Raw genomic sequence first — 19,521 nt, 5'->3', positions numbered from 1 at the left:
AATCGCGACCAATCTCCCCCCAAAAGGCATGCTTCCGATGATGAAGGCATTGCCGCCTTCTCTGATCTCGACTCAATCTGGAGTGAGCAGGGCCGAATCAGACGCCCCGGGCGGGTCCCCCGAGCTCCAGCCGCCGGAGAAAAACACCTTGCGTCGTCGTCTCATCGGCAACGCTACCATGGCGACGGGATCGGCGTTGGGCACGAATGCGTGGCGCAGGACGGCGTCAACGAGGCGCCTCTAACTACTCCGGTGGCCGATGCAACCGGGTCCGCCATGGACGCCGGCCTCCGGGAGCAGGTATGCGGTGGGAACGCGGCGGCGCTCTGGCGAGCCTAGTAGGCGTGAAGTTACCGAGGTCGGGGGTGGACGGTAAATGTTACCGTCCACCCCTTGGGTACCTGGAGGCCGTTCAATCCGGCATGTGCGGCCTGGATTGGCCAAGATCGCGGTCTGGCTTGGTCGTTATCGTTCTCGGGAGGTAGCCCCATCGCGCCCTGGAGCTTCGGACACGCCGGCTTCCACCACGACGCGGGCGTCGCCGAAGTGGTCGTAGCCATAGAGCTGTAGTGCCAGCGGCTGGAGGAACTGGACAGGCGGTAGGCAGGCGCCCTGCCCGCTGCGGCGAACAACGGATGAGCCGCAGTTCCATGCCTTGGAGCGCCGCGCTTCCGGACACGGCGCTCCGGTGCGATTCCAGCGAGCCCACGGCGACTACGGATCGCCGGTCCTGGGTCCGATGACCACCGTCGGTGAAGGGTGAGCGCCGTGCTTCAATTCGAACCTCACGCGGTCGGTCGGCGGCGAAGAAGGCCGCCACCAGCCAGTACTACAGGCGCGGGAACCGCAGCATCACTGCGACACGGCTCGTGCGGCAAGAGGCACGTACGGGAAGCTAAGGTAGTACGCCGCCCAGACGCAGCACCGAACAGAGTCACCAGTGGCGGCTTGCCCCGATGGTACAAGACCAACTGCAGAAACTGGAGCAGTTGCTTGGCGAGCAGAGCTTGTCGGCGGCGAGCGCGGGAGGAGGCACGAAGCTCGTGGACAGCCATCTGTAGGCCGTTCGATCCAACACGTGCGGCCCGGACTCTGCAGACTCGCACCCGTTCTCGTTCTCGGGGGGTCGCGCAAGAGTGGTTTTCGTCGGTTGACCGGTGTTGTCCACGCGCCGCCAGCAAGTTGATTGCTCTACAACTGCAAGTCCCTTTAGAGCAATTCCAACAGAATAGCCAAATAGATATGCATCTGTAAAAAAGGAGAAACATCCCAAAAAATACGCTACCAAGAGCCTCTTCTTCCCCCTCGCTACTTCATCTCTCCCCATTCGGTATGCATATTTGCCTTCCCTCCGCACTCGGCATCTCCCCCCAAATCCCGCTCAGATCCCATCCCACCCTCCCGCGCCACTCCCGCCTCGCGCGCCCTGTCTCTTCTGCTTGCGCGCGCCGGTCCGGCTCCTCCCGCTTAGGGCGGCTGTTGCTCGGGGCAGACCCCATCGCGCTGGGCAGACGGAGACTGCTGCTGGGCCTTCTCTTCTCTTGCCTGTATAGTTTTCCATCAGGCCCGTGGGCCGTGGGCCGGCCCGAAGCACGAGAATTGGGCCCGGTACACGGCCCGGCCCCGCATGGAGGTAAACGGGCCCGGGCCGGCCCGGCACGGGCATCGTGCCGTGCCTGGGCCGCGCCGCAGGCATGTGGGCCGGCCCAGCCCGGCCCGGCACGGTAAGAGGTCGGCCCGACTCGGCACGTGGGCCGGCCCGTGAGCACGAAGCCCACGAAACCCGCCAGCCCGAGCCGGCCGGCCACATAAGGGGGAGGGGGCGGCCGCGGGCGCCGTTAACCCTAGCCCCCCTCCATTCCCCGCCCTGGCTCCTCCGCAGCTCCGCCTCGTCTCCTCCGCGCTCCGCCTCCCCCGCTCCTCGCCAGATCCGCTCCACGCCTCCACCCCGAGTCCCCGACCTCCACCGTCCACCCCACCTCTCCGGCCCCTCCATTCCCGCCCGCCTGGCCGCCGCCTCGTCTCCTCCGCCTCCCCCGCTCCTCGCCAGATCCGCTCCACCCCGACCTCCACCACACCTCTCCGGCGTAGATCCGCCGCTCTCCGACCTCCTCCTGTCGCGCGGATCGCCGGTAACCCTGGCCCCCTCCATTCCCCGCCCGCCTGGCCGCCGCCTCGTCTCCTCCGCCTCTCCGCCTCCCCCGCTCCTCGCCAGATCCGCTCCACCCCGACCTGCACCCCACCTGTCCGCGCGTAGATCCGCCGCTCTCCGACCTCCTCCGCCTCTCCTCGGCCAGATCCGCCGCTCCAGTGGACCTCCTCCGACTCTGCTCGGTCAGATCCGCCGCTCCCCTCAGGCCCTCACCTCCCCCCTCTCCTTTCTTCTACTTCTTCCTCACGAATCCTCCTCTCCCCTCTTTGCGAGTCTGTGTGGCCTACAACTCCGGTGAGGGCGTCGACGGCAACTTCGGTCTTCGGTGCTCCGGCCAAAGGTAAGTCAGAACTCGCCTTTCTTCTCCTTCTTCCTTACGAATCCCCCTCACATCCTCCTTGTGCAGGCCGTGACGGACCGAAGACCGGCGATGACCGCCGACGACTCCTACAACAATGAGTTGCGGTCGATGGGCTTTCGCGGAGATGATGAGGATGACCTATCTGCGGATGCCGTTGAGCTGTTTGGTAGCAATGCTGCCATCGACCTGGATCCAGAAGGCCTTCCTCAGGGGACCGCCGCTGGATCTGGCACTGGCAGCGCGAGCACCGCCGCTGCCACTGAGTCTGGCTCGACCAGGAAGAGGAGGGCGTCCACCTCCAAGGTCTGGAAAGACTTTGATGAGATCTATGAGGTAATTGATGGTAAGGAACGTCGAACTGGTGCTAGATGCAAGCATTGCAAGAAAAACCTCACTGGTAAATCAACCCATGGTACTGGTCACTTGAAGCAGCACATTCCTATATGCCCTGTTTTGAAATCTCGTAATGCCATGACTCAATCTCAACTTAAGTTTAATCCTGATGGCTCTGTGCACCTTTGGGAGTACAAACCAGAAGTAGCTCGTACTGAGTTGTGTAGGTTAATTGCTCGTCTTGACCTGCTGTCGGTACCCCAGGACTGGGGTACCCCCTCTTGCTGTGTCTAGGCAAGGGCCTTGTAGTTATCCTTGACTACGTCCAAACAGTCGGACCCCTGTGGTCCGGAGTCCTGTTTCTCTCGGCAACGGTCCCGGACCTGTCTCACGACTGGGAAAGGTCCAGGAACGCCGCGTGTCCCGGAAGAGGCAGGCGCTCAGCCCGAACAGCCGGGGCTCCGGACCTCCCGAGGAGTCCGGACCCCCGCGGGAGACCCGGACCCCTCATGGCCCTATCACACAAACAGGCAAAAAGCGGTCCGGAGCGGTGGAGGTCCGACCTCGTAATCCCGACCTCTGATGTATACCGTGATAACCACAATAATAAAGGAGAGTTATTTTCTTAGTCTTGTCTCGACTCCACTCTAATTACATTCATTCGTTCTGGTTGGCTATTTCTTGGTTAACCGTCTCTTCCCCCCAAACAGAGTTTTTTCTTTTGTTAGCGATCCAAGTTAAGTAGCCGGCTTGAAGTCAGGTGAGGACGCCCCTTCTAGCTGGAAGGCAGTCCGGACCCCTAAGGACCTGCTCTGGAGAAGTGGTACTCGTATCCTGGGGTAGAGGAGCTCCGCGTAGCTTAGCCTGGTAATGTACCCTAAGCTCACGTACTTCACTACCTTGTTACAAGTACTCTAGTATCCGAGGCTGCTGTCTTTAGAGGTCCCGGGCTCCCTTCTAGTATAAGGCTTGGTTTCTTGCACCTTACTGTGAGGTCCGGTGACATTTTTCTTTGGTTCGTCAGCAATAACCCAAGTCCACCCCGGTGGCCCGCTCCGGCGGAGACCGCTCGCCACGGTCACTCCAAGTCCACTCCGGTGGCCCGCTCCGGCGGAGACCGCTCGCCACGGTCGCTCCAAGTCCACTCCGGTGGCCCGCTCCGGCGGAGACCGCTCGCCACGGTCGCTCCAAGTCCACTCCGGTTGCCCGCTCCGGCGGAGACCGCTCGCCACGGTCGCTCCAAGTCCACTCCGGTGGCCCGCTCCGGCGGAGACCGCTCGCCACGGTCGCTCCAAGTCCACTCCGGTGGCCCGCTCCGGCGGAGACCGCTCGCCATGGTCGCTCCAAGTCCACTCCGGTGGCCCGCTCCGGCGGAGACCGCTCGCCACGGTCGGCAAGAGCCAGGTCCGGGAAGTGGTGCTTACTCTCTGAGCGATCCGAAGTCTGAGTAGCCGCTTAGCTTGGTTCCGTACCCTAAGCCTACACCTTCATCGCCCTGTGGAGAGCACTCAGTACCTGAACCTGGCAACAGGTGTACCGGCCTCAGGGGTCCGGGACACCCGCTCTCTCCATGAGCACACCAACGCAATCAAATTGCGTAGAAACACATCACGATAGAGGCCCCACCCGCGGGTTCGTACCTCTCCCGAGGTGGGCCCGGGGGCCACTGCCGGTACCCCAGGACTGGGGTACCCCCTCTTGCTGTGTCTAGGCAAGGGCCTTGTAATTATCCTTGACTACGTCCAAACAGCCGGACCCCTGTGGTCCGGAGTCCTGTTTCTCTCGGCAACGGTCCCGGACCTGTCTCACGACTGGGAAAGGTCCAGGAACGCCGCGTGTCCCGGAAGAGGCAGGCGCTCAGCCCGAACAGCCGGGGCTCCGGACCTCCCGAGGAGTCCGGACCCCTGCGGGAGACCCGGACCCCTCATGGGGTCCCGGACCGCCTGCATAGTAACCGGACCCCACACTAAGGGAAGAAGTCGACACCCTGCCTCGAGGTGGTCCGGAGCCGACACGTGTCTACAAGCACAGACACGTATACAAGGCCGCTTGGTCTCCATACTAAGCCTCACCCACCACTGCATTCATTGTGGTAGGTGAACGTCCGCATTGATGCAGCAGAAGCCGAGGCGATGCTTTGACCAGGGGGCACTATTGATCGCGTATTACCAAGGTGCATAGTGGAGCTGCTGGCGCCGCCCACGCGGTGCCTGTCAGTCTGCCATAACAGATGGATACGACGGCTCGGCTTCACCCATTATGACGCCTACATAATAGCCTCAACAGGTCATGCCGCAAGCTACGTTCCCCCAACGGGCACCTTGCTGACGGGACAAGAGAAGACCTCCCTTCGTCGGAGAGTCAGCAGGGCATGGAAGCACATCGGAGGAAAGATTCACAGCACTGTAGCCATTTGAGTACTCTGCGCAGTATGCTGCACAGTACGTTGGGCCCACTTGTCGGGGCCCCAACGTCCTATGTATCCGCCCCCTTGGTCTATAAAAGGGGGCGCCCGCTAGAAGGAAGCTCAAGCTGGGTGAAAGCCAAAGCCCGGCAGAGGATAGACTCATACACAACAGAGATCAAAACTTCTCCCAGTGGACGTAGGGTATTACGCTCCGGCGGCCCGAACCACTCTAGATCGTGCGTTCTTGTGTACTTATCTCAGGGCTAGATCAGCCCAATCGCCTAGTACCTCCCCGAGCACTCCCTCTCTGGGAATAGGCGGGTGCGTTCCGCCACCCGGCTGTGGGTACCCTAGAAATCCCACGACATTTGGCGCCGTCCGTGGGGAGGATCAGGCGCTGGCTGGATCTTCAGGCTTCTGGGGCCGTGTTCATCCTCTGCAACGATGAACGAGAAGATGAAGAGAGGCATGGTGGCACCTACGCCACATGTTACTACGCTGTGGCACCAGCGCCCTCGGTGCGACGGTGTACGGCAGCGGCGCCTGCTGTGCGTCGCCACGGCGACACCTCAGAGCCGGCACGGTGGTGCGCAAGGTCGACGCCTGTCGCGTGCCGCCCTGCGCCATCCCAGTGTCGGCTCAAGGTTTTCTCTCAAGCAACGGCCATGCTTCCTCTCCGGCGGCATGACGTCGGCTCAAGGCTTTCTCTCAACATGGAGCCCGGAGCCGACGGCCATCCCGGAGGAAGTTGGCCGTGTCGTCCTGCCGTCGCCAGCACCGGAGATCCGCCTCAGCGTAGCTCGGTGCTGCTGCAGACAAGGCCCCGCCGCCAGGCGCGGGGGCCCCTGGCGCTAGCACCAAGGACAAGCCGGCGAACGACCGCACCTCTCCGCGCTTCGCACCGGTCCTTCTGCTGCGCAAGGGCGTCTGGTTTCCATCGGCAGACGACGACGGCGGTAGGGGGGCCTCTCCCACTCAAAGCCAAAGAATTTGTCTCATGCTACCTAAGCATATGACAGCTCTTAGGCAAGGAGTGGCCCCCCGAGCTCCCGAGGTGATGCTGGATGATGCAGTTCAGGCACATCTAGGGCGCCTCTGCCTCCGACGACTATGAAGAATTCAGGAGTGGCCGTACCACTTCCAACAAGAGAAGAACACGCTGTATAGCATGCAGCCGTAGGTTACTCCTACGAAAAGATTAAGAGAGTCCTCCTTTGTAATAACGTGGCGCCTATGTGTGTGTCCAGAGCGGTCAAGGTCTGACCTTGTAAACCAGACCTCTGGCCCTATCACACAAACAGGCAAAAAGCGGTCCGGAGCGGTGGAGGTCCGACCTCGTAATCCCGACCTCTGATGTATACCGTGATAACCACAATAATAAAGGAGAGTTATTTTCTTAGTCTTGTCTCGACTCCACTCTAATTACATTCATTCGTTCTGGTTGGCTATTTCTTGGTTAACCGTCTCTTCCCCCCAAATAGAGTTTTTTCTTTTGTTAGCGATCCAAGTTAAGTAGCCGGCTTGAAGTCAGGTGAGGACGCCCCTTCTAGCTGGAAGGCAGTCCGGACCCCTAAGGACCTGCTCTGGAGAAGTGGTACTCGTATCCTGGGGTAGAGGAGCTCCGCGTAGCTTAGCCTGGTAATGTACCCTAAGCTCACGTACTTCACTACCTTGTTACAAGTACTCTAGTATCCGAGGCTGCTGTCTTTAGAGGTCCCGGGCTCCCTTCTAGTATAAGGCTTGGTTTCTTGCACCTTACTGTGAGGTCCGGTGACATTTTTCTTTGGTTCGTCAGCAATAACCCAAGTCCACCCCGGTGGCCCGCTCCGGCGGAGACCGCTCGCCACGGTCGCTCCAAGTCCACTCCGGTGGCCCGCTCCGGCGGAGACCGCTCGCCACGGCCGCTCCAAGTCCACTCCGGTGGCCCGCTCCGGCGGAGACCGCTCGTCACGGTCGCTCCAAGTCCACTCCGGTGGCCCGCTCCGGCGGAGACCGCTCGCCACGGTCGCTCCAAGTCCACTCCGGTGGCCCGCTCCGGCGGAGACCGCTCGCCACGGTTGGCAAGAGCCAGGTCCGGGAAGTGGTGCTTACTCTCTGAGCGATCCGAAGTCTGAGTAGCCGCTTAGCTTGGTTCCGTACCCTAAGCCTACACCTTCATCGCCCTGTGGAGAGCACTCAGTACCTGAACCTGGCAACAGGTGTACCGGCCTCAGGGGTCCGGGACACCCGCTCTCTCCATGAGCACACCAACGCAATCAAATTGCGTAGAAACACATCACGATAGAGGCCCCACCCGCGGGTTCGTACCTCTCCCGAGGTGGGCCCGGGGGCCACTGCCGGTACCCCAGGACTGGGGTACCCCCTCTTGCTGTGTCTAGGCAAGGGCCTTGTAATTATCCTTGACTACGTCCAAACAGCCGGACCCCTGTGGTCCGGAGTCCTGTTTCTCTCGGCAACGGTCCCGGACCTGTCTCACGACTGGGAAAGGTCCAGGAATGCCGCGTGTCCCGGAAGAGGCAGGCGCTCAGCCCGAACAGCCGGGGCTCCGGACCTCCCGAGGAGTCCGGACCCCCGCGGGAGACCCGGACCCCTCATGGGGTCCCGGACCGCCTGCATAGTAACCGGACCCCACACTAAGGGAAGAAGTCGACACCCTGCCTCGAGGTGGTCCGGAGCCGACACGTGTCTACAAGCACAGACACGTATACAAGGCCGCTTGGTCTCCATACTAAGCCTCACCCACCACTGCATTCATTGTGGTAGGTGAACGTCCGCATTGATGCAGCAGAAGCCGAGGCGATGCTTTGACCAGGGGGCACTATTGATCGCGTATTATCAAGGTGCATAGTGGAGCTGCTGGCGCCGCCCACGCCGCGCCTGTCAGTCTGCCATAACAGATGGATACGACGGCTCGGCTTCACCCATTATGACGCCTACATAATAGCCTCAACAGGTCACGCCGCAAGCTACGTTCCCCCAACGGACACCTTGCTGACGGGACAAGAGAAGACCTCCCTTCGTCGGAGAGTCAGCAGGGCATGGAAGCACATCGGAGGAAAGATTCGCAGCCACTGTAGCCATTTGAGTACTCTGCGCTGTATGCTGCACAGTACGTTGGGCCCACTTGTCGGGGCCCCAACGTCCTATGTATCCGCCCCCTTGGTCTATAAAAGGGGGCGCCCGCTAGAAGGAAGCTCAAGCTGGGTGAAAGCCAAGGCCCGGTAGAGGATAGACTCATACACAACAGAGATCAAAACTTCTCCCAGTGGACGTAGGGTATTACGCTCCGGCGGCCCGAACCACTCTAGATCGTGCGTTCTTGTCTACTTATCTCAGGGCTAGATCAGCCCAATCGCCTAGTACCTCCCCGAGCACTCCCTCTCTGGGAATAGGCGGGTGCGTTCCGCCACCCGGCTGTGGGTACCCTAGAAATCCCACGACACCAGCCTATTTGCATTGGTGAGTCTGATGCTTTTGAAGAGTACGTTACTACTGCTCATAATCCTAAATTTGCTAAGGTGTCTAGGCAAACAACCACTAGAGATTTTGCCAAGTACTTTACTGAACGTCGTGTTCAGCTTGTTGTGTGCTTGAAGTATGTATCCTCTGTTGCTCTTACTTCTGATATCTGGTCTGGCAATGCTAAGGAGGATTACCTTAGTGTGGTTGCTCATTTTGTGAATGCTGATTGGCAACTAGAGAAAAAGATCTTAGGTCTTAGGTTGATTGATGTGTCTCACAATGCTGAGAATATTGCTGAGCGTATTACTTCTGTTATTGCTGATTATGGGTTAACTGATAAAATCTTTGCTGTTACACTGGACAATGTTGCTGCTAACACTAGGGCTATTAATCAACTTAATCTTGTTTTGTCTGGTTATGTTGGTAGCTTGTTCCTGCTTCAAAGATGTGCTTGTCATATCATAAATCTTATTGTTAAGGCTGGTCTTGAAGTGTTTAAGCCAATTCTTGGTGCATTTAGATCTGCTATATCATTTCTAAACTCATCTAACCAGCGCATTGCTGCATACAAGTCATATTGCATTGCTGTTGGTGAAAGACCTCGCAAGTTTGGCTTGGATATGGATGTGAGATGGAATTCTACTTATCTTATGTTAAAACATCTCCTGCCCCATAAGGCCACATTCTCTGTTTTCATCACTACTCAGCATCCTTTAGTTGATGGTCAGCCACTCCAGACAGACCAGCACTGGTATGTTGCTGAAATTTTTTTTGAATTCCTTGAACAGTTCTATGATTCCACTGTTGTTATGTATGGTGTTTATTACCCCACATCTCCATTAATATTGCATCATGTTCTTGAGATAGCTAGTCATCTAAATAATTATGAAAATGATAGAGACTTAAGATCAGTTGTGGTTCCTATGAAAGATAAGTTCTTGCAATACTGGTGCGACATACCCATGCTCTACTCCTTTGCATTTATACTAGACCCTAGGGCTAAGCTGAAAGGTTTCACCAATGTTCTTAGACTTCTATCTCAGCTTAATGGTAATGATTACTCATGCCACTTGACTGAGGTAAGGGCCGAGTTGTCTGTTATTTTTGCTAAGTATGATGAGAAGTTTGGTGGTGTAAGGTTGCAAAGGGCTGCCCAACCAGGCCCTACAGGTAAGAGAAAAACTGCTTGGGGAAGAATCTTTGGTGGTGAGTCTTCTTCTTCTGGTTCTAGTTTGTCTGGTACTACTCTTGGTTCTGTTACTAGTCTTGGTTCTGGTTCTACTTCCTCCTTGCATAGAAGAACCTCTGCTAGTGCTCTGTTGCAAGCTGCAACTTTCTGGTGCTTCTCTATCATCTGGTTCTGAATTGTCTGCCTACCTGGACAGTGATACTGTTAACCAGTATGATGATGATTTCAATATCTAGAACTGGTGGCATGAGCATAAGCTATCATATCCTGTTCTTTTAATTCTAGCTAGAGATGTAATGACTGTTCCTGTTTCAACAATATCATCAGAATCTGCATTTAGTATGACTGGCAGGATTATCGAGGAGCGACGACGGCGTCTGGGCCCTGAGGTCGTGGAGATGTTGGCTCTGATCAAGGACTGGGAGCAAGCCGATGCAAGACTTCAGCATCTCATAGAGGATGAAGAACTTGAAGAATCATTTGAAAACTTATATCTAGATGTTGAATCTGTATAACTATGTAGTGTGGACTGTGGACTTGAACTTGTGATGAACATTTGAACATTTAGAGCTGGCTGTACTCTTTTCCTTTGTAGGGTTTTGTCCTCACGAGGTGTGGGATTTTACCTACAAAGATTTTTAACGAGGCAGCACCCAAAACAGCTCAATAAATTTGTTATCATGAAATGTGCTTCTGTTTTGTGATCTTTTGTGAGTTTGAATCTTAGATTTGAAATTTTGAAATCCTTCTGAGTTGAGGGAGTGGCGGCCTGGTGCAGATGCCTAGCCGGGCTCGGGCTGGCACGGCCCACGAAGCCCGCCTGGCATATCGAACCGGCCCGGCACGCCAAATAGGCCCCCGTGTCGTGCTCGTGCACAGAGCTGGGCACGTGGGCCGGCCCGGCCCGGCACGATTAGTGATCCGGGCTAATCGTGCCGGGCCTAATCATGCCGGGCCGGATCGTGACGGGCCGGATCGGGCCCGTGCCGGGTCGGGCCGGGCTTGGCCCGTTGGACAACTATACTTGCCTGTGCAGCACAGATGACGAGATGTACCTGAGACACGGCGACCTTCTTTCAGTGCTGCGCCTACGAGGGCCCTGCTCAGGCTCCTTCCTGCTCGGCGACAAAACGTAGCTCCAGGCCTCGATCTTGCGCCAACGCGCCTGCTCGCGGCGGCGTCGACGCGTGCTAGCGGCAACGTCCACGCACCAGGGCCCACTTTTAAATATAGAGAGTAAAGATACAGAGTCTTTTGGTTTACCCCACCCTGTAGTAAGCTTTCTATTTTTTTAAGTACCCCCTAAATCTTCAATTCTAGCTAAAATTATACGTGAGCTGTTGGAGTGCTCTTAGGGTCGATCCCCGCCGTGTCTATTTATCGCACTCGCGACTCCGCGCGGAGTTATCGCAGAAGGTACTGTTTATCTTCTACCTCCAGCCAGGGGAGCGGGGAGTGCCCGCCGGCGAGCTAGGGGAGGGGGGAGGGGCAAGGTGTGGCCGGCGAGGGTGGTTGGTGAGGGGAGCGGCTGACGGCGAGGTCGCCGGCGGCTGAGGTGGTGGAGGGCAGCGGCGCCCTTAGGATCCGGGGTTGCTGGGGTGGCGGCGGCGGTGGCGGAGGGCTCCATGTCCACCCGACCTAGAAGAGAAGGTAGTGGGGGGAGGAATCGACCGGCGGTGGGCGGTGGTTTGTGGGCGGGCGGCGAGGCGGCGCGGCGGAGCGCCGCCGACCGGGGTGGTGGGCGCCGGTGGCCGGGCCAGGTCCCGGGCGGGGGCGTGGCGCCGGAGAGGTTAGGGGAGGGCGGGGATGCGCCAGCGGTGGTTGGTAGGCGGACGGCGCGGCGGCGAGAGCCGCCGGCCGGGGCAGAGGACGAAGGTGCGGGGGCGGAGGACGCGGGGCAGGGCGGGGTGCCTTCTGCAATGGGAGCCGAGGAAATCGCTTAAAGCAATAAATAGACACCCCCTCGATCCCCGCGTCAGGGTAAAGCACTCCGATCCTCCGCTTAATGCAGCGCCCCGCCAGAGCGCCGCCACATACCGGCAGACCGTACCAATCAATCAGATACATCGACACCGCAATTTGATTGCTCGAGGCTCTGTTAATTTGTTGTTTCGACTTTGAAGTAGATGGTCCACAGGACGCTAAAGCTAACAAAATCACCTGATAGGCTGATACTACATTTGTTGGATCAGTTGATGCCATGAAGTATTATCAGCTTATTAGCTTAGTGATCTCTGAACATACATGTCATCCCGTCAGGCTGGACGGACCTGGGAAGAATTACTGGGAACCAGACCAGATGTATTATATTGTCGGACAAGTCGATTTCACCTTCTGAAGCTACTTGTCTTGTGTCAAAGACTACTCGGCATTGCTCTTCTGACTGAAGAATGAAGTCTGATAGAGCAGTGCAGCCGCCGTGTTCATTCGATGGCGGCGGGGGTATACTCGTCGACGACAGCCGGCGCAACCTGCAGGGACCTCCGAGTGTCATCGTGCCCTGTGCCGGGGATGCCGGCCGGCATGTCGCGGCGAGGCCACATCCTTGCCATGCGTGGCGCGGTCGTCGCCCTAGTTGGAGCCTTGGAGGCCAGTGCCTGCACCTCTAACTACTCCGGTGGCCGATGCAACCCATGCGCGTTGGCCTCCGGGAAGCAGGTATGCGGGCAGGGGTGGACGGTATTGCTCGAGTGAAGTCTGATCCATCAGTGGTCTGAATTTTCAGTTGCAACCAATTGTGGTCCGTCAGAGGAATTTAATAGTGAGCCGCGGCATGGTACTCAAGTTCTGATGATGGGCGTCGTCGTCTTCTCTTGTCCTGACTCCTGAGCCATCGAGCGTGACGAGCAGAGCTCGAGCCGCCGGAACAGCATGCGTGCGTGCGGAGGTCTGGTCTAGAGCTAAACATTCGGCACTGACATGGGCGGTATGCCTTCGTCCTGGCCGACCTGGCCTCTCGCAGTCGCTGCACCAATCGCACGAACGTGTTTGGCTTGTTAGCTGTCGACTTTGCCGCAGATGGCGCAGCACCATGGACGCAGGCGGCCGGGAGCGAGGATACGGAGGCGGGCAGCGGCGGGAACGCGGCGGCGGCGTGCCGAGCCGGGGCACCGAGCGGAGGCGGCGCTTGTGGACGGTGTTGCGGGGGTCGGGGGTGGACGGTATTTCAATTACCGTCCACCCCTTGGGTTCTGTGGGCAGTTCGATCCGACATGTGCGGCCAAGATTCGACAAGGTCGCGGTCTGACTTGGTCGTTTCCAGTCTCGTCGGGCGCATGGCGCCAGGATGGCGAGCGGTGGAGCTCGGCGGCGCCCACGCTGCTCCAGGACGCCGGCAGTGCCGGCGCTGCTGCATCCTTCGGCAGACGCCGGGGCGGGGCATCGTCCTACGAAGAAGACAGGCTCTGCTCGATCTTCATCTTGACTGTGTCGTGCGCGGACACGCCGGCATGCAGCAGCATCCGAAGCCGCCATAGAGACGCGAGCTCCTCAGCACGGTCTCCATGGCTGAGGTGCGACGATTGCTGTCTTGGAAGGAGACAGCCTCGCTCGCTGTGCCGCTGAATCAGACGCCTGGCTGGGTCCTACGATCTCTAGCCACCAGAGCAAAACACCGATGAGCACCGTCGCGTCGGGACCGGAGTTGTGCACGAATGAGTGGTACAGGACGGCGTCGGCGAGGCCGCGGCGCGATATTCGCTCGTGTTGGACGGCAATGGAGAGGTCGGTGCCCGTGGCTGTACCTACTCCATTGCCGATGCAGCCAGGTAGGCCATGGACGGCGTCGGCCTCCGGGATCAAGTATTCGGATGGAACACGATGATGCTCGGGCGAACCGAGGTACGAGCCACTTCCCTCGCGTTCACAGCTGCGCACGTTCTGGGGGAAGACGAATGCGAGGTGCGCGCGCGAGAACCATGTCCGCCATGCGCCCATGCCCAGCCAGCGTGCGAGCACAAGCTCGCGGCGCCCAGTAGTTGCGGGGAGCACAAGAGTTTAGCGGATGATTGCTTGGAGGAATATGGAGGGTAGCGGCGGCGGTGTGGCGGGCCGGAGAACGAAGCTGCGGCGGCGCTCGTGTAGGGCCTGCCGGGGTCAGGGGTGGACGGTAGTTCATTTGCCGTCCACCCCTTGGGTCATTGAGACCGTTCGGTCAGACATGTGCGGCACGGATTTGATAGGGTCGCAGTCTGACTTGGTCTTTACTGGTCTCGAGAGCCGGACGGAGGTCGGGCGCAGCGCAATGCGCCAGCATGGCGAGCGGCGGAGCTCTACAGCGGCTAAGCTGCTCGAGCACGCCGGCAGGGCAGTGCAGCCGCCGCGTAATTTCGATGGAATCCCGGCCGGGGGTATAGTCGACGACGACAGCCGGCGCAACCGGCAACGACCTCTGCGCGTCTTCGTGCCCTGCGCCGGGGATGCCGGCCGGCATGCCGCGGCGTCCGAGGCAGCCATAAAGTAAACCATGGAGCTCGCCTGTTTTGCAGAGGCTGTGACTGGACCACACGTCCAGGAACGCACTCCTCAGGGCGGTCTCCATGGCTTCGACGTCCGCGCCATTGGTTGGGGATGCTGGGCGGGCCCTCGTCGGCTGCCGGCGTGTTTCCGTGTACTGGAGGCGCCAGGCGGCGGCGACCTAGGGGGCAGGGCTCCATGTCCGGCGCGCCGCCTATTCATCGACCGGCGCTCCACGCCCCGCCGCAAGCCCTCAAGCTGCTGAATCATTTCCAACGGTGAGCGACAGAAAGCTTCTGAATTCTAATTGTTGTGCAAATCGATTTCGCACCTGCTTCAGTCGTTTCAGAATTCAGATTGTTCAGCATTATGCCAAAGGCTTCCATCAACGTTCTGCAGGCTGAAGAACCTGCATCCATCTCACTGGTGGTCAGTAGATGACATGGCATAGCTGCTATTAATCTGGAGGTCAGGACTGCAGCTAATCTGGCGCTGAATTTTCAATCGCGACCAATCTCCCCCCAAAAGGCATGCTTCCGATGATGAAGGCATTGCCGCCTTCTCTGATCTCGACTCAATCTGGAGTGAGCAGGGCCGAATCAGACGCCCCGGCCGGGTCCCCCGAGCTCCAGCCGCCGGAGAAAAACACCTTGCGTCGTCGTCTCATCGGCAACGCCACCATGGCGACGGGATCGGCGTTGGGCACGAATGCGTGGCGCAGGACGGCGTCAACGAGGCCACTGGATGCGCCTCTAACTACTCCGGTGGCCGATGCAACCGGGTCCGCCATGGACGCCGGCCTCCGGGAGCAGGTATGCGGTGGGAACGCGGCGGCGCTCTGGCGAGCCTAGTAGGCGTGAAGTTACCGAGGTCGGGGGTGGACGGTAAATGTTACCGTCCACCCCTTGGGTACCTGGAGGCCGTTCAATCCGGCATGTGCGGCCTGGATTGGCCAAGATCGCGGTCTGGCTTGGTCGTTATCGTTCTCGGGAGGCAGGCCCATCGCGCCCTGGAGCTTCGGACACGCCGGCTTCCACCACGACGCGGGCGTCGCCGAAGTGGTCGTAGCCATAGAGCTGTAGTGCCAGCGGCCGGAGGAACTGGACAGGCGGCAGGCAGGCGCCCTGCCCGCTGTGGCGAACAACGGATGAGCCGCAGTTCCATGCCTTGGAGCGCCGCGCTTCCGGACACAGCGCTCCGGTGCGATTCCAGCGAGCCCACGGCGACTACGGATCGCCGGTCCTGGGTCCGATGACCACCGTCGGTGAAGGGTGAGCGCCGTGCTTCAATTCGAACCTCACGCGGTCGGCGGCGACCTTGCAGCTCTCCGAGGGGGTGTCCACCTGCCCGGCGGCGAAGAAGGCCGCCACCAGCCAGTACTACAGGCGCGGGAACCGCACTCGGCATCTCCCCCCCAAATCCCGCTCAGATCCCATCCCACCCTCCCGCGCCACTCCCGCGCTCGCGCGCCCTGTCTCTTCTGCTTGCGCGCCGCCGGTCCGGCTCCTCCCGCTTAGGGCGGCTGTTGCTCGGGGCAGACCCCACCGCACTGGGCAGACGGAGACTGCTGCTGGGCCTTCTCTTCTTTTGCATGTGCAGCACAGATGACGAGATGTACCTGAGACACGGCGACCTTCTTTCAGTGCTGCACCTACGAGGGCCCTGATCAGGCTCCTTCCTGCTCGGCGACAAAACGTAGCACCAGGCCTCGATCTTGCGCCAACGCGTCTGCTCTGCTCGCGGCGGCGTCGACGCGTGCTAGCGGCAACGTCCACGCACCAGGGCCCACTTTTAAATATAGAGAGTAAAGATACAGAGTCTTTTGGTTTACCCCACCCTGTAGTAAGCTTTCTATTTATTTTTTTAAGTACCCCTAAATCTTCAATTCTAGCTAAAATTATACGTGAGCTGTTGGAGTGCTCTTAGGGTCGATCCCCACCGTGTCTATTTATCGCACGCGCGACTCTGGCAGAAGGTACTGTTTATCTTCTACCTCCAGCCAGGGGAGCGGGGAGTGCCCGCCGGCGAGCTATGGGAGGGGCATGGTGTGGCCGGCGAGGGTGGTTGGTGAGGGGAGCGGTTGACAGCGAGGTCGCCGGCGGTCGGGGTGGTGGAGGGCAACGGCGGCCTTAGGATCCGGGGTTGCTGGGGGTGGCGGCGGCGGGCTCCATGTCCACCGGACCTAGAAGAGAAGGTGGTGGGGGGAGGAATCGACCGGCGGTGGGTGGTGGTGTGTGGGCGAGGCGGCGCGGCGGAGCGCCGGCGGCCGGGGTGGTGGGCGCCGGCGGCCGGGTCAGGTCCCGGGCGGGAGCGTGGCGCCAGAGAGGTTAGGGGAGGGCGGGGATGCACCGACGGTGGTTGGTGGGCGGACGGCGTGGCGGCGAGAGCCGCCGGCCGGGGTGGAGGACGAAGGTGCGGGGGCGGAGGACGCGGGGCGGGGCGCCTTCTGCAATGGGAGCCGGAGAAATCGCTTAAAGCGATAAATAGACACCCCTCGATCCCCCGTGTCAGGGTAAAGCACTCCGATCCTCCGCTTAATGCAGCGCCTCGCCGGAGCGCCGCCACACCGGCAGACCGTACCAATCAATCAGATACATTGACACCGCAATTTGATTGCTCGATGCTCTGTTAATTTGTTGTTTCGACTTTGAAGTAGATGGCCCACAGGACGCTAAAGCTAACAAAATCACCTGATAGGCTGATACTACATTTGTTGGATCAGTTGATGCCATGAAGTGTTATCAGCTTATTAGCTTAGTGATCTCTGAACATACATGTCATCCCGTCAGGCTGGACGAGCCAGGTTCGGAGATCTCGGCAGGGCAGCACAGGTCCGGATGGTCCATCCCAACGCCAACGTCGTCCGCCAAGAACTCACTCCACGGCCACTGCTGACCGCCAAGGCCCTCTGTCGCCGCCGCTGCGCTGACCGACGACGATGGCCGCGCCTTGTCGGGCAAGGTCGTCGGGTTGCCGGAGCTGTCGGGAGCGCTGCTGCTCCCGTTGCCGCTGCTGGTGGCTGGGCTCACGACGACGCCGCCGCCGACGCGGACGCCGGTGATGAGGAAGCGCCGGTGGGATGCGACGTGGGCGCCGGCGGCGTGGACGGCGACGTCGCAGGGCCGGCACAGCAGGGCGCGGTCCTCCAGGCAGAAGAAGTAGCCCGTCTTCTCCTGCCAGCGGATATATAGTACGACAAATTCATAACGTTTCACTGCAGATTTATTATTCGAGAGCACGTACGATTTCAACTGAAATTTAACTGAACTTGTGGTTGCAGGACCGTGATTGCATTGCATATTTATAAAACGGATACGAGTAACCAGCATAGCTGTCAAGGTCACGAGCAAAGATATGCAATCAGATACGGGCCGGTTGTCACGCTCTACTTGTCGTGCGCTGTAATATAATGCTGGACCATTTGATGATGAGAATGGCAGCAACAAGCCAACTGTTGGCCAAATCTTTGTGAGGTAACATAATGTATTGTTCTTGCTTCTCCTATATGAAGAAAGAGGTATATATCCTTTCCTTTTCTGTGTCAAAATGCACGCATGCTTCAGTAACAAAAAGCTAGGTTTAATTAACGCTCTGTATGCCCCAATCAAAACTGCTAGCGAACTTTTTGGCTGTGGGTACTCCATGCATGCTTTCTTAAAAATAACTTTGGATTTTTCTATTTCTTTTGGTATACAGCAGGTTGAGCCAACTATTCCAAAACGTCAATGATCTGTATAATACACAGTTGACATCACGATAACAGAACTATAGATATGAAAGCCCTGAAAATATAGAATGGAAGATTTCGAAAATACAGAACTATAGCTGCCCCTTGTGATGTATAAATGTGGGTCAATTTCTCAAGGAAAAGAAAAGAGTGTGGCGGTATCGATTGAAGTGCGAATGAATTGTCTTTTTTCTTTGTTATATGTTAATGCATGCCGTGCAACCAAGGATGCAATATTATATTTTAGATCATGTAATTAATTACGATAGCATACCATTCTAGCTCATTTATCCTCCCAAATTCGTTACGCAAAATGCCGTTCTAGTTAATATTATCGACTTTTCACAGTTTCATGTTTCCCAACACATGCTATTTTACACTCATATCAGAGATTGACCCTATATAAATTCCAACCAAATAAAGATTAACTATGCTAAGGTAAAGTTTGATCCATATCTTTCAAATAAATTTGGAATACCTATGTTAGTTTTGTACTTTTGCTACATAAATCAAAAGATGCAGACCAGCTTCTCAAACAGCAGGGAGGCGGCATGGTTTTTATTACAGATCCGTAAACCAAATAAAAATATTTTTTCTCGGAAATGACAAATGAACCGTATGAAAATGAATCATGGCAGCATTCTTCTGAGAACCAAGCTACCTAGATGGACCAGTCCATGTTGCCATCATCTGGTGTCTCCTATAAGTCTTTCTTACATAGTGAGTCCATGTTGCCTTCATCTGGTGAACAACTTGCTGCTCGAATAAGCGAGCCATCGCGAGTGGCCACTAGGTCCCAACTAGTCACACATAGTAGTACAATATATCTGATTTTTGTGTACTTATTTTCATGTTCTATTTACTACGTGCACGGAACAATGTGTTGTATTGTACCGTAATATACTGATGGTCGTCATCCGTGAATTCAGAGTGTTGGACATGAGAAATAGTGGCAAAATACTACTTTGTCAGGTTAACTAATTCTCCGTCTATTACATGGCCTAATAACTAGTGACAAAATATTAAATCGCCACAGTTTCCTCCCATTTAGTTGAGAGTGCCATCTCACAGAGGTCTTATCCATTGAGCTCCCATTTTATTGTCATATACTCATACCGTAGTGTATCATTCAATATGACGTCGATGATGATGATTTCTTACTTTTTTTCTCATGGAATTATCTTCAGGTTGGTTGCACAGGCAACGTGAATATTTTTTGAGCAAGTAAAGCATGATAAATTTTGAAAAGAACCCTTCGATTTTCGTGTCTCTCTTACGCTAAATTCTTGCGTATAGTGTGTTTGACCGTCAGCAATTTTAATTAAACTAACTTGTTTCTTTTTTAATTCCCTTCCATATGTTTGTGGACCCTTTGGGTATGCCAAAAGCCCAGAACGTTAGCACTTGGGCTGCTTAGGTAGCATACCGTATGGCC

General features: G+C 57.3%; 1 protein-coding gene across 1 annotated transcript; it reads right to left on the bottom strand.

The window, feature by feature from the left end:
* Positions 1-16,652: 16,652 nt before the first annotated feature.
* Positions 16,653-18,863, bottom strand: LOC120667185 (B-box zinc finger protein 20-like). Its single transcript, XM_039947251.1, has 3 exons — positions 18,804-18,863; positions 17,290-17,532; positions 16,653-16,805 (listed from the first exon to the last, which is right to left on the bottom strand). The coding sequence occupies exons 1-3, from the start codon at positions 18,861-18,863 to the stop codon at positions 16,653-16,655; spliced, it is 456 nt and encodes a 151-aa protein (XP_039803185.1).
* Positions 18,864-19,521: the final 658 nt, after the last annotated feature.

Source organism: Panicum virgatum, chromosome 3N, assembly GCF_016808335.1.
Source record: "Panicum virgatum strain AP13 chromosome 3N, P.virgatum_v5, whole genome shotgun sequence".
In the NCBI taxonomy this organism is placed as follows: Eukaryota; Viridiplantae; Streptophyta; class Magnoliopsida; order Poales; family Poaceae; genus Panicum; species Panicum virgatum.
This window is presented reverse-complemented; position numbering and strand designations above follow the sequence as displayed.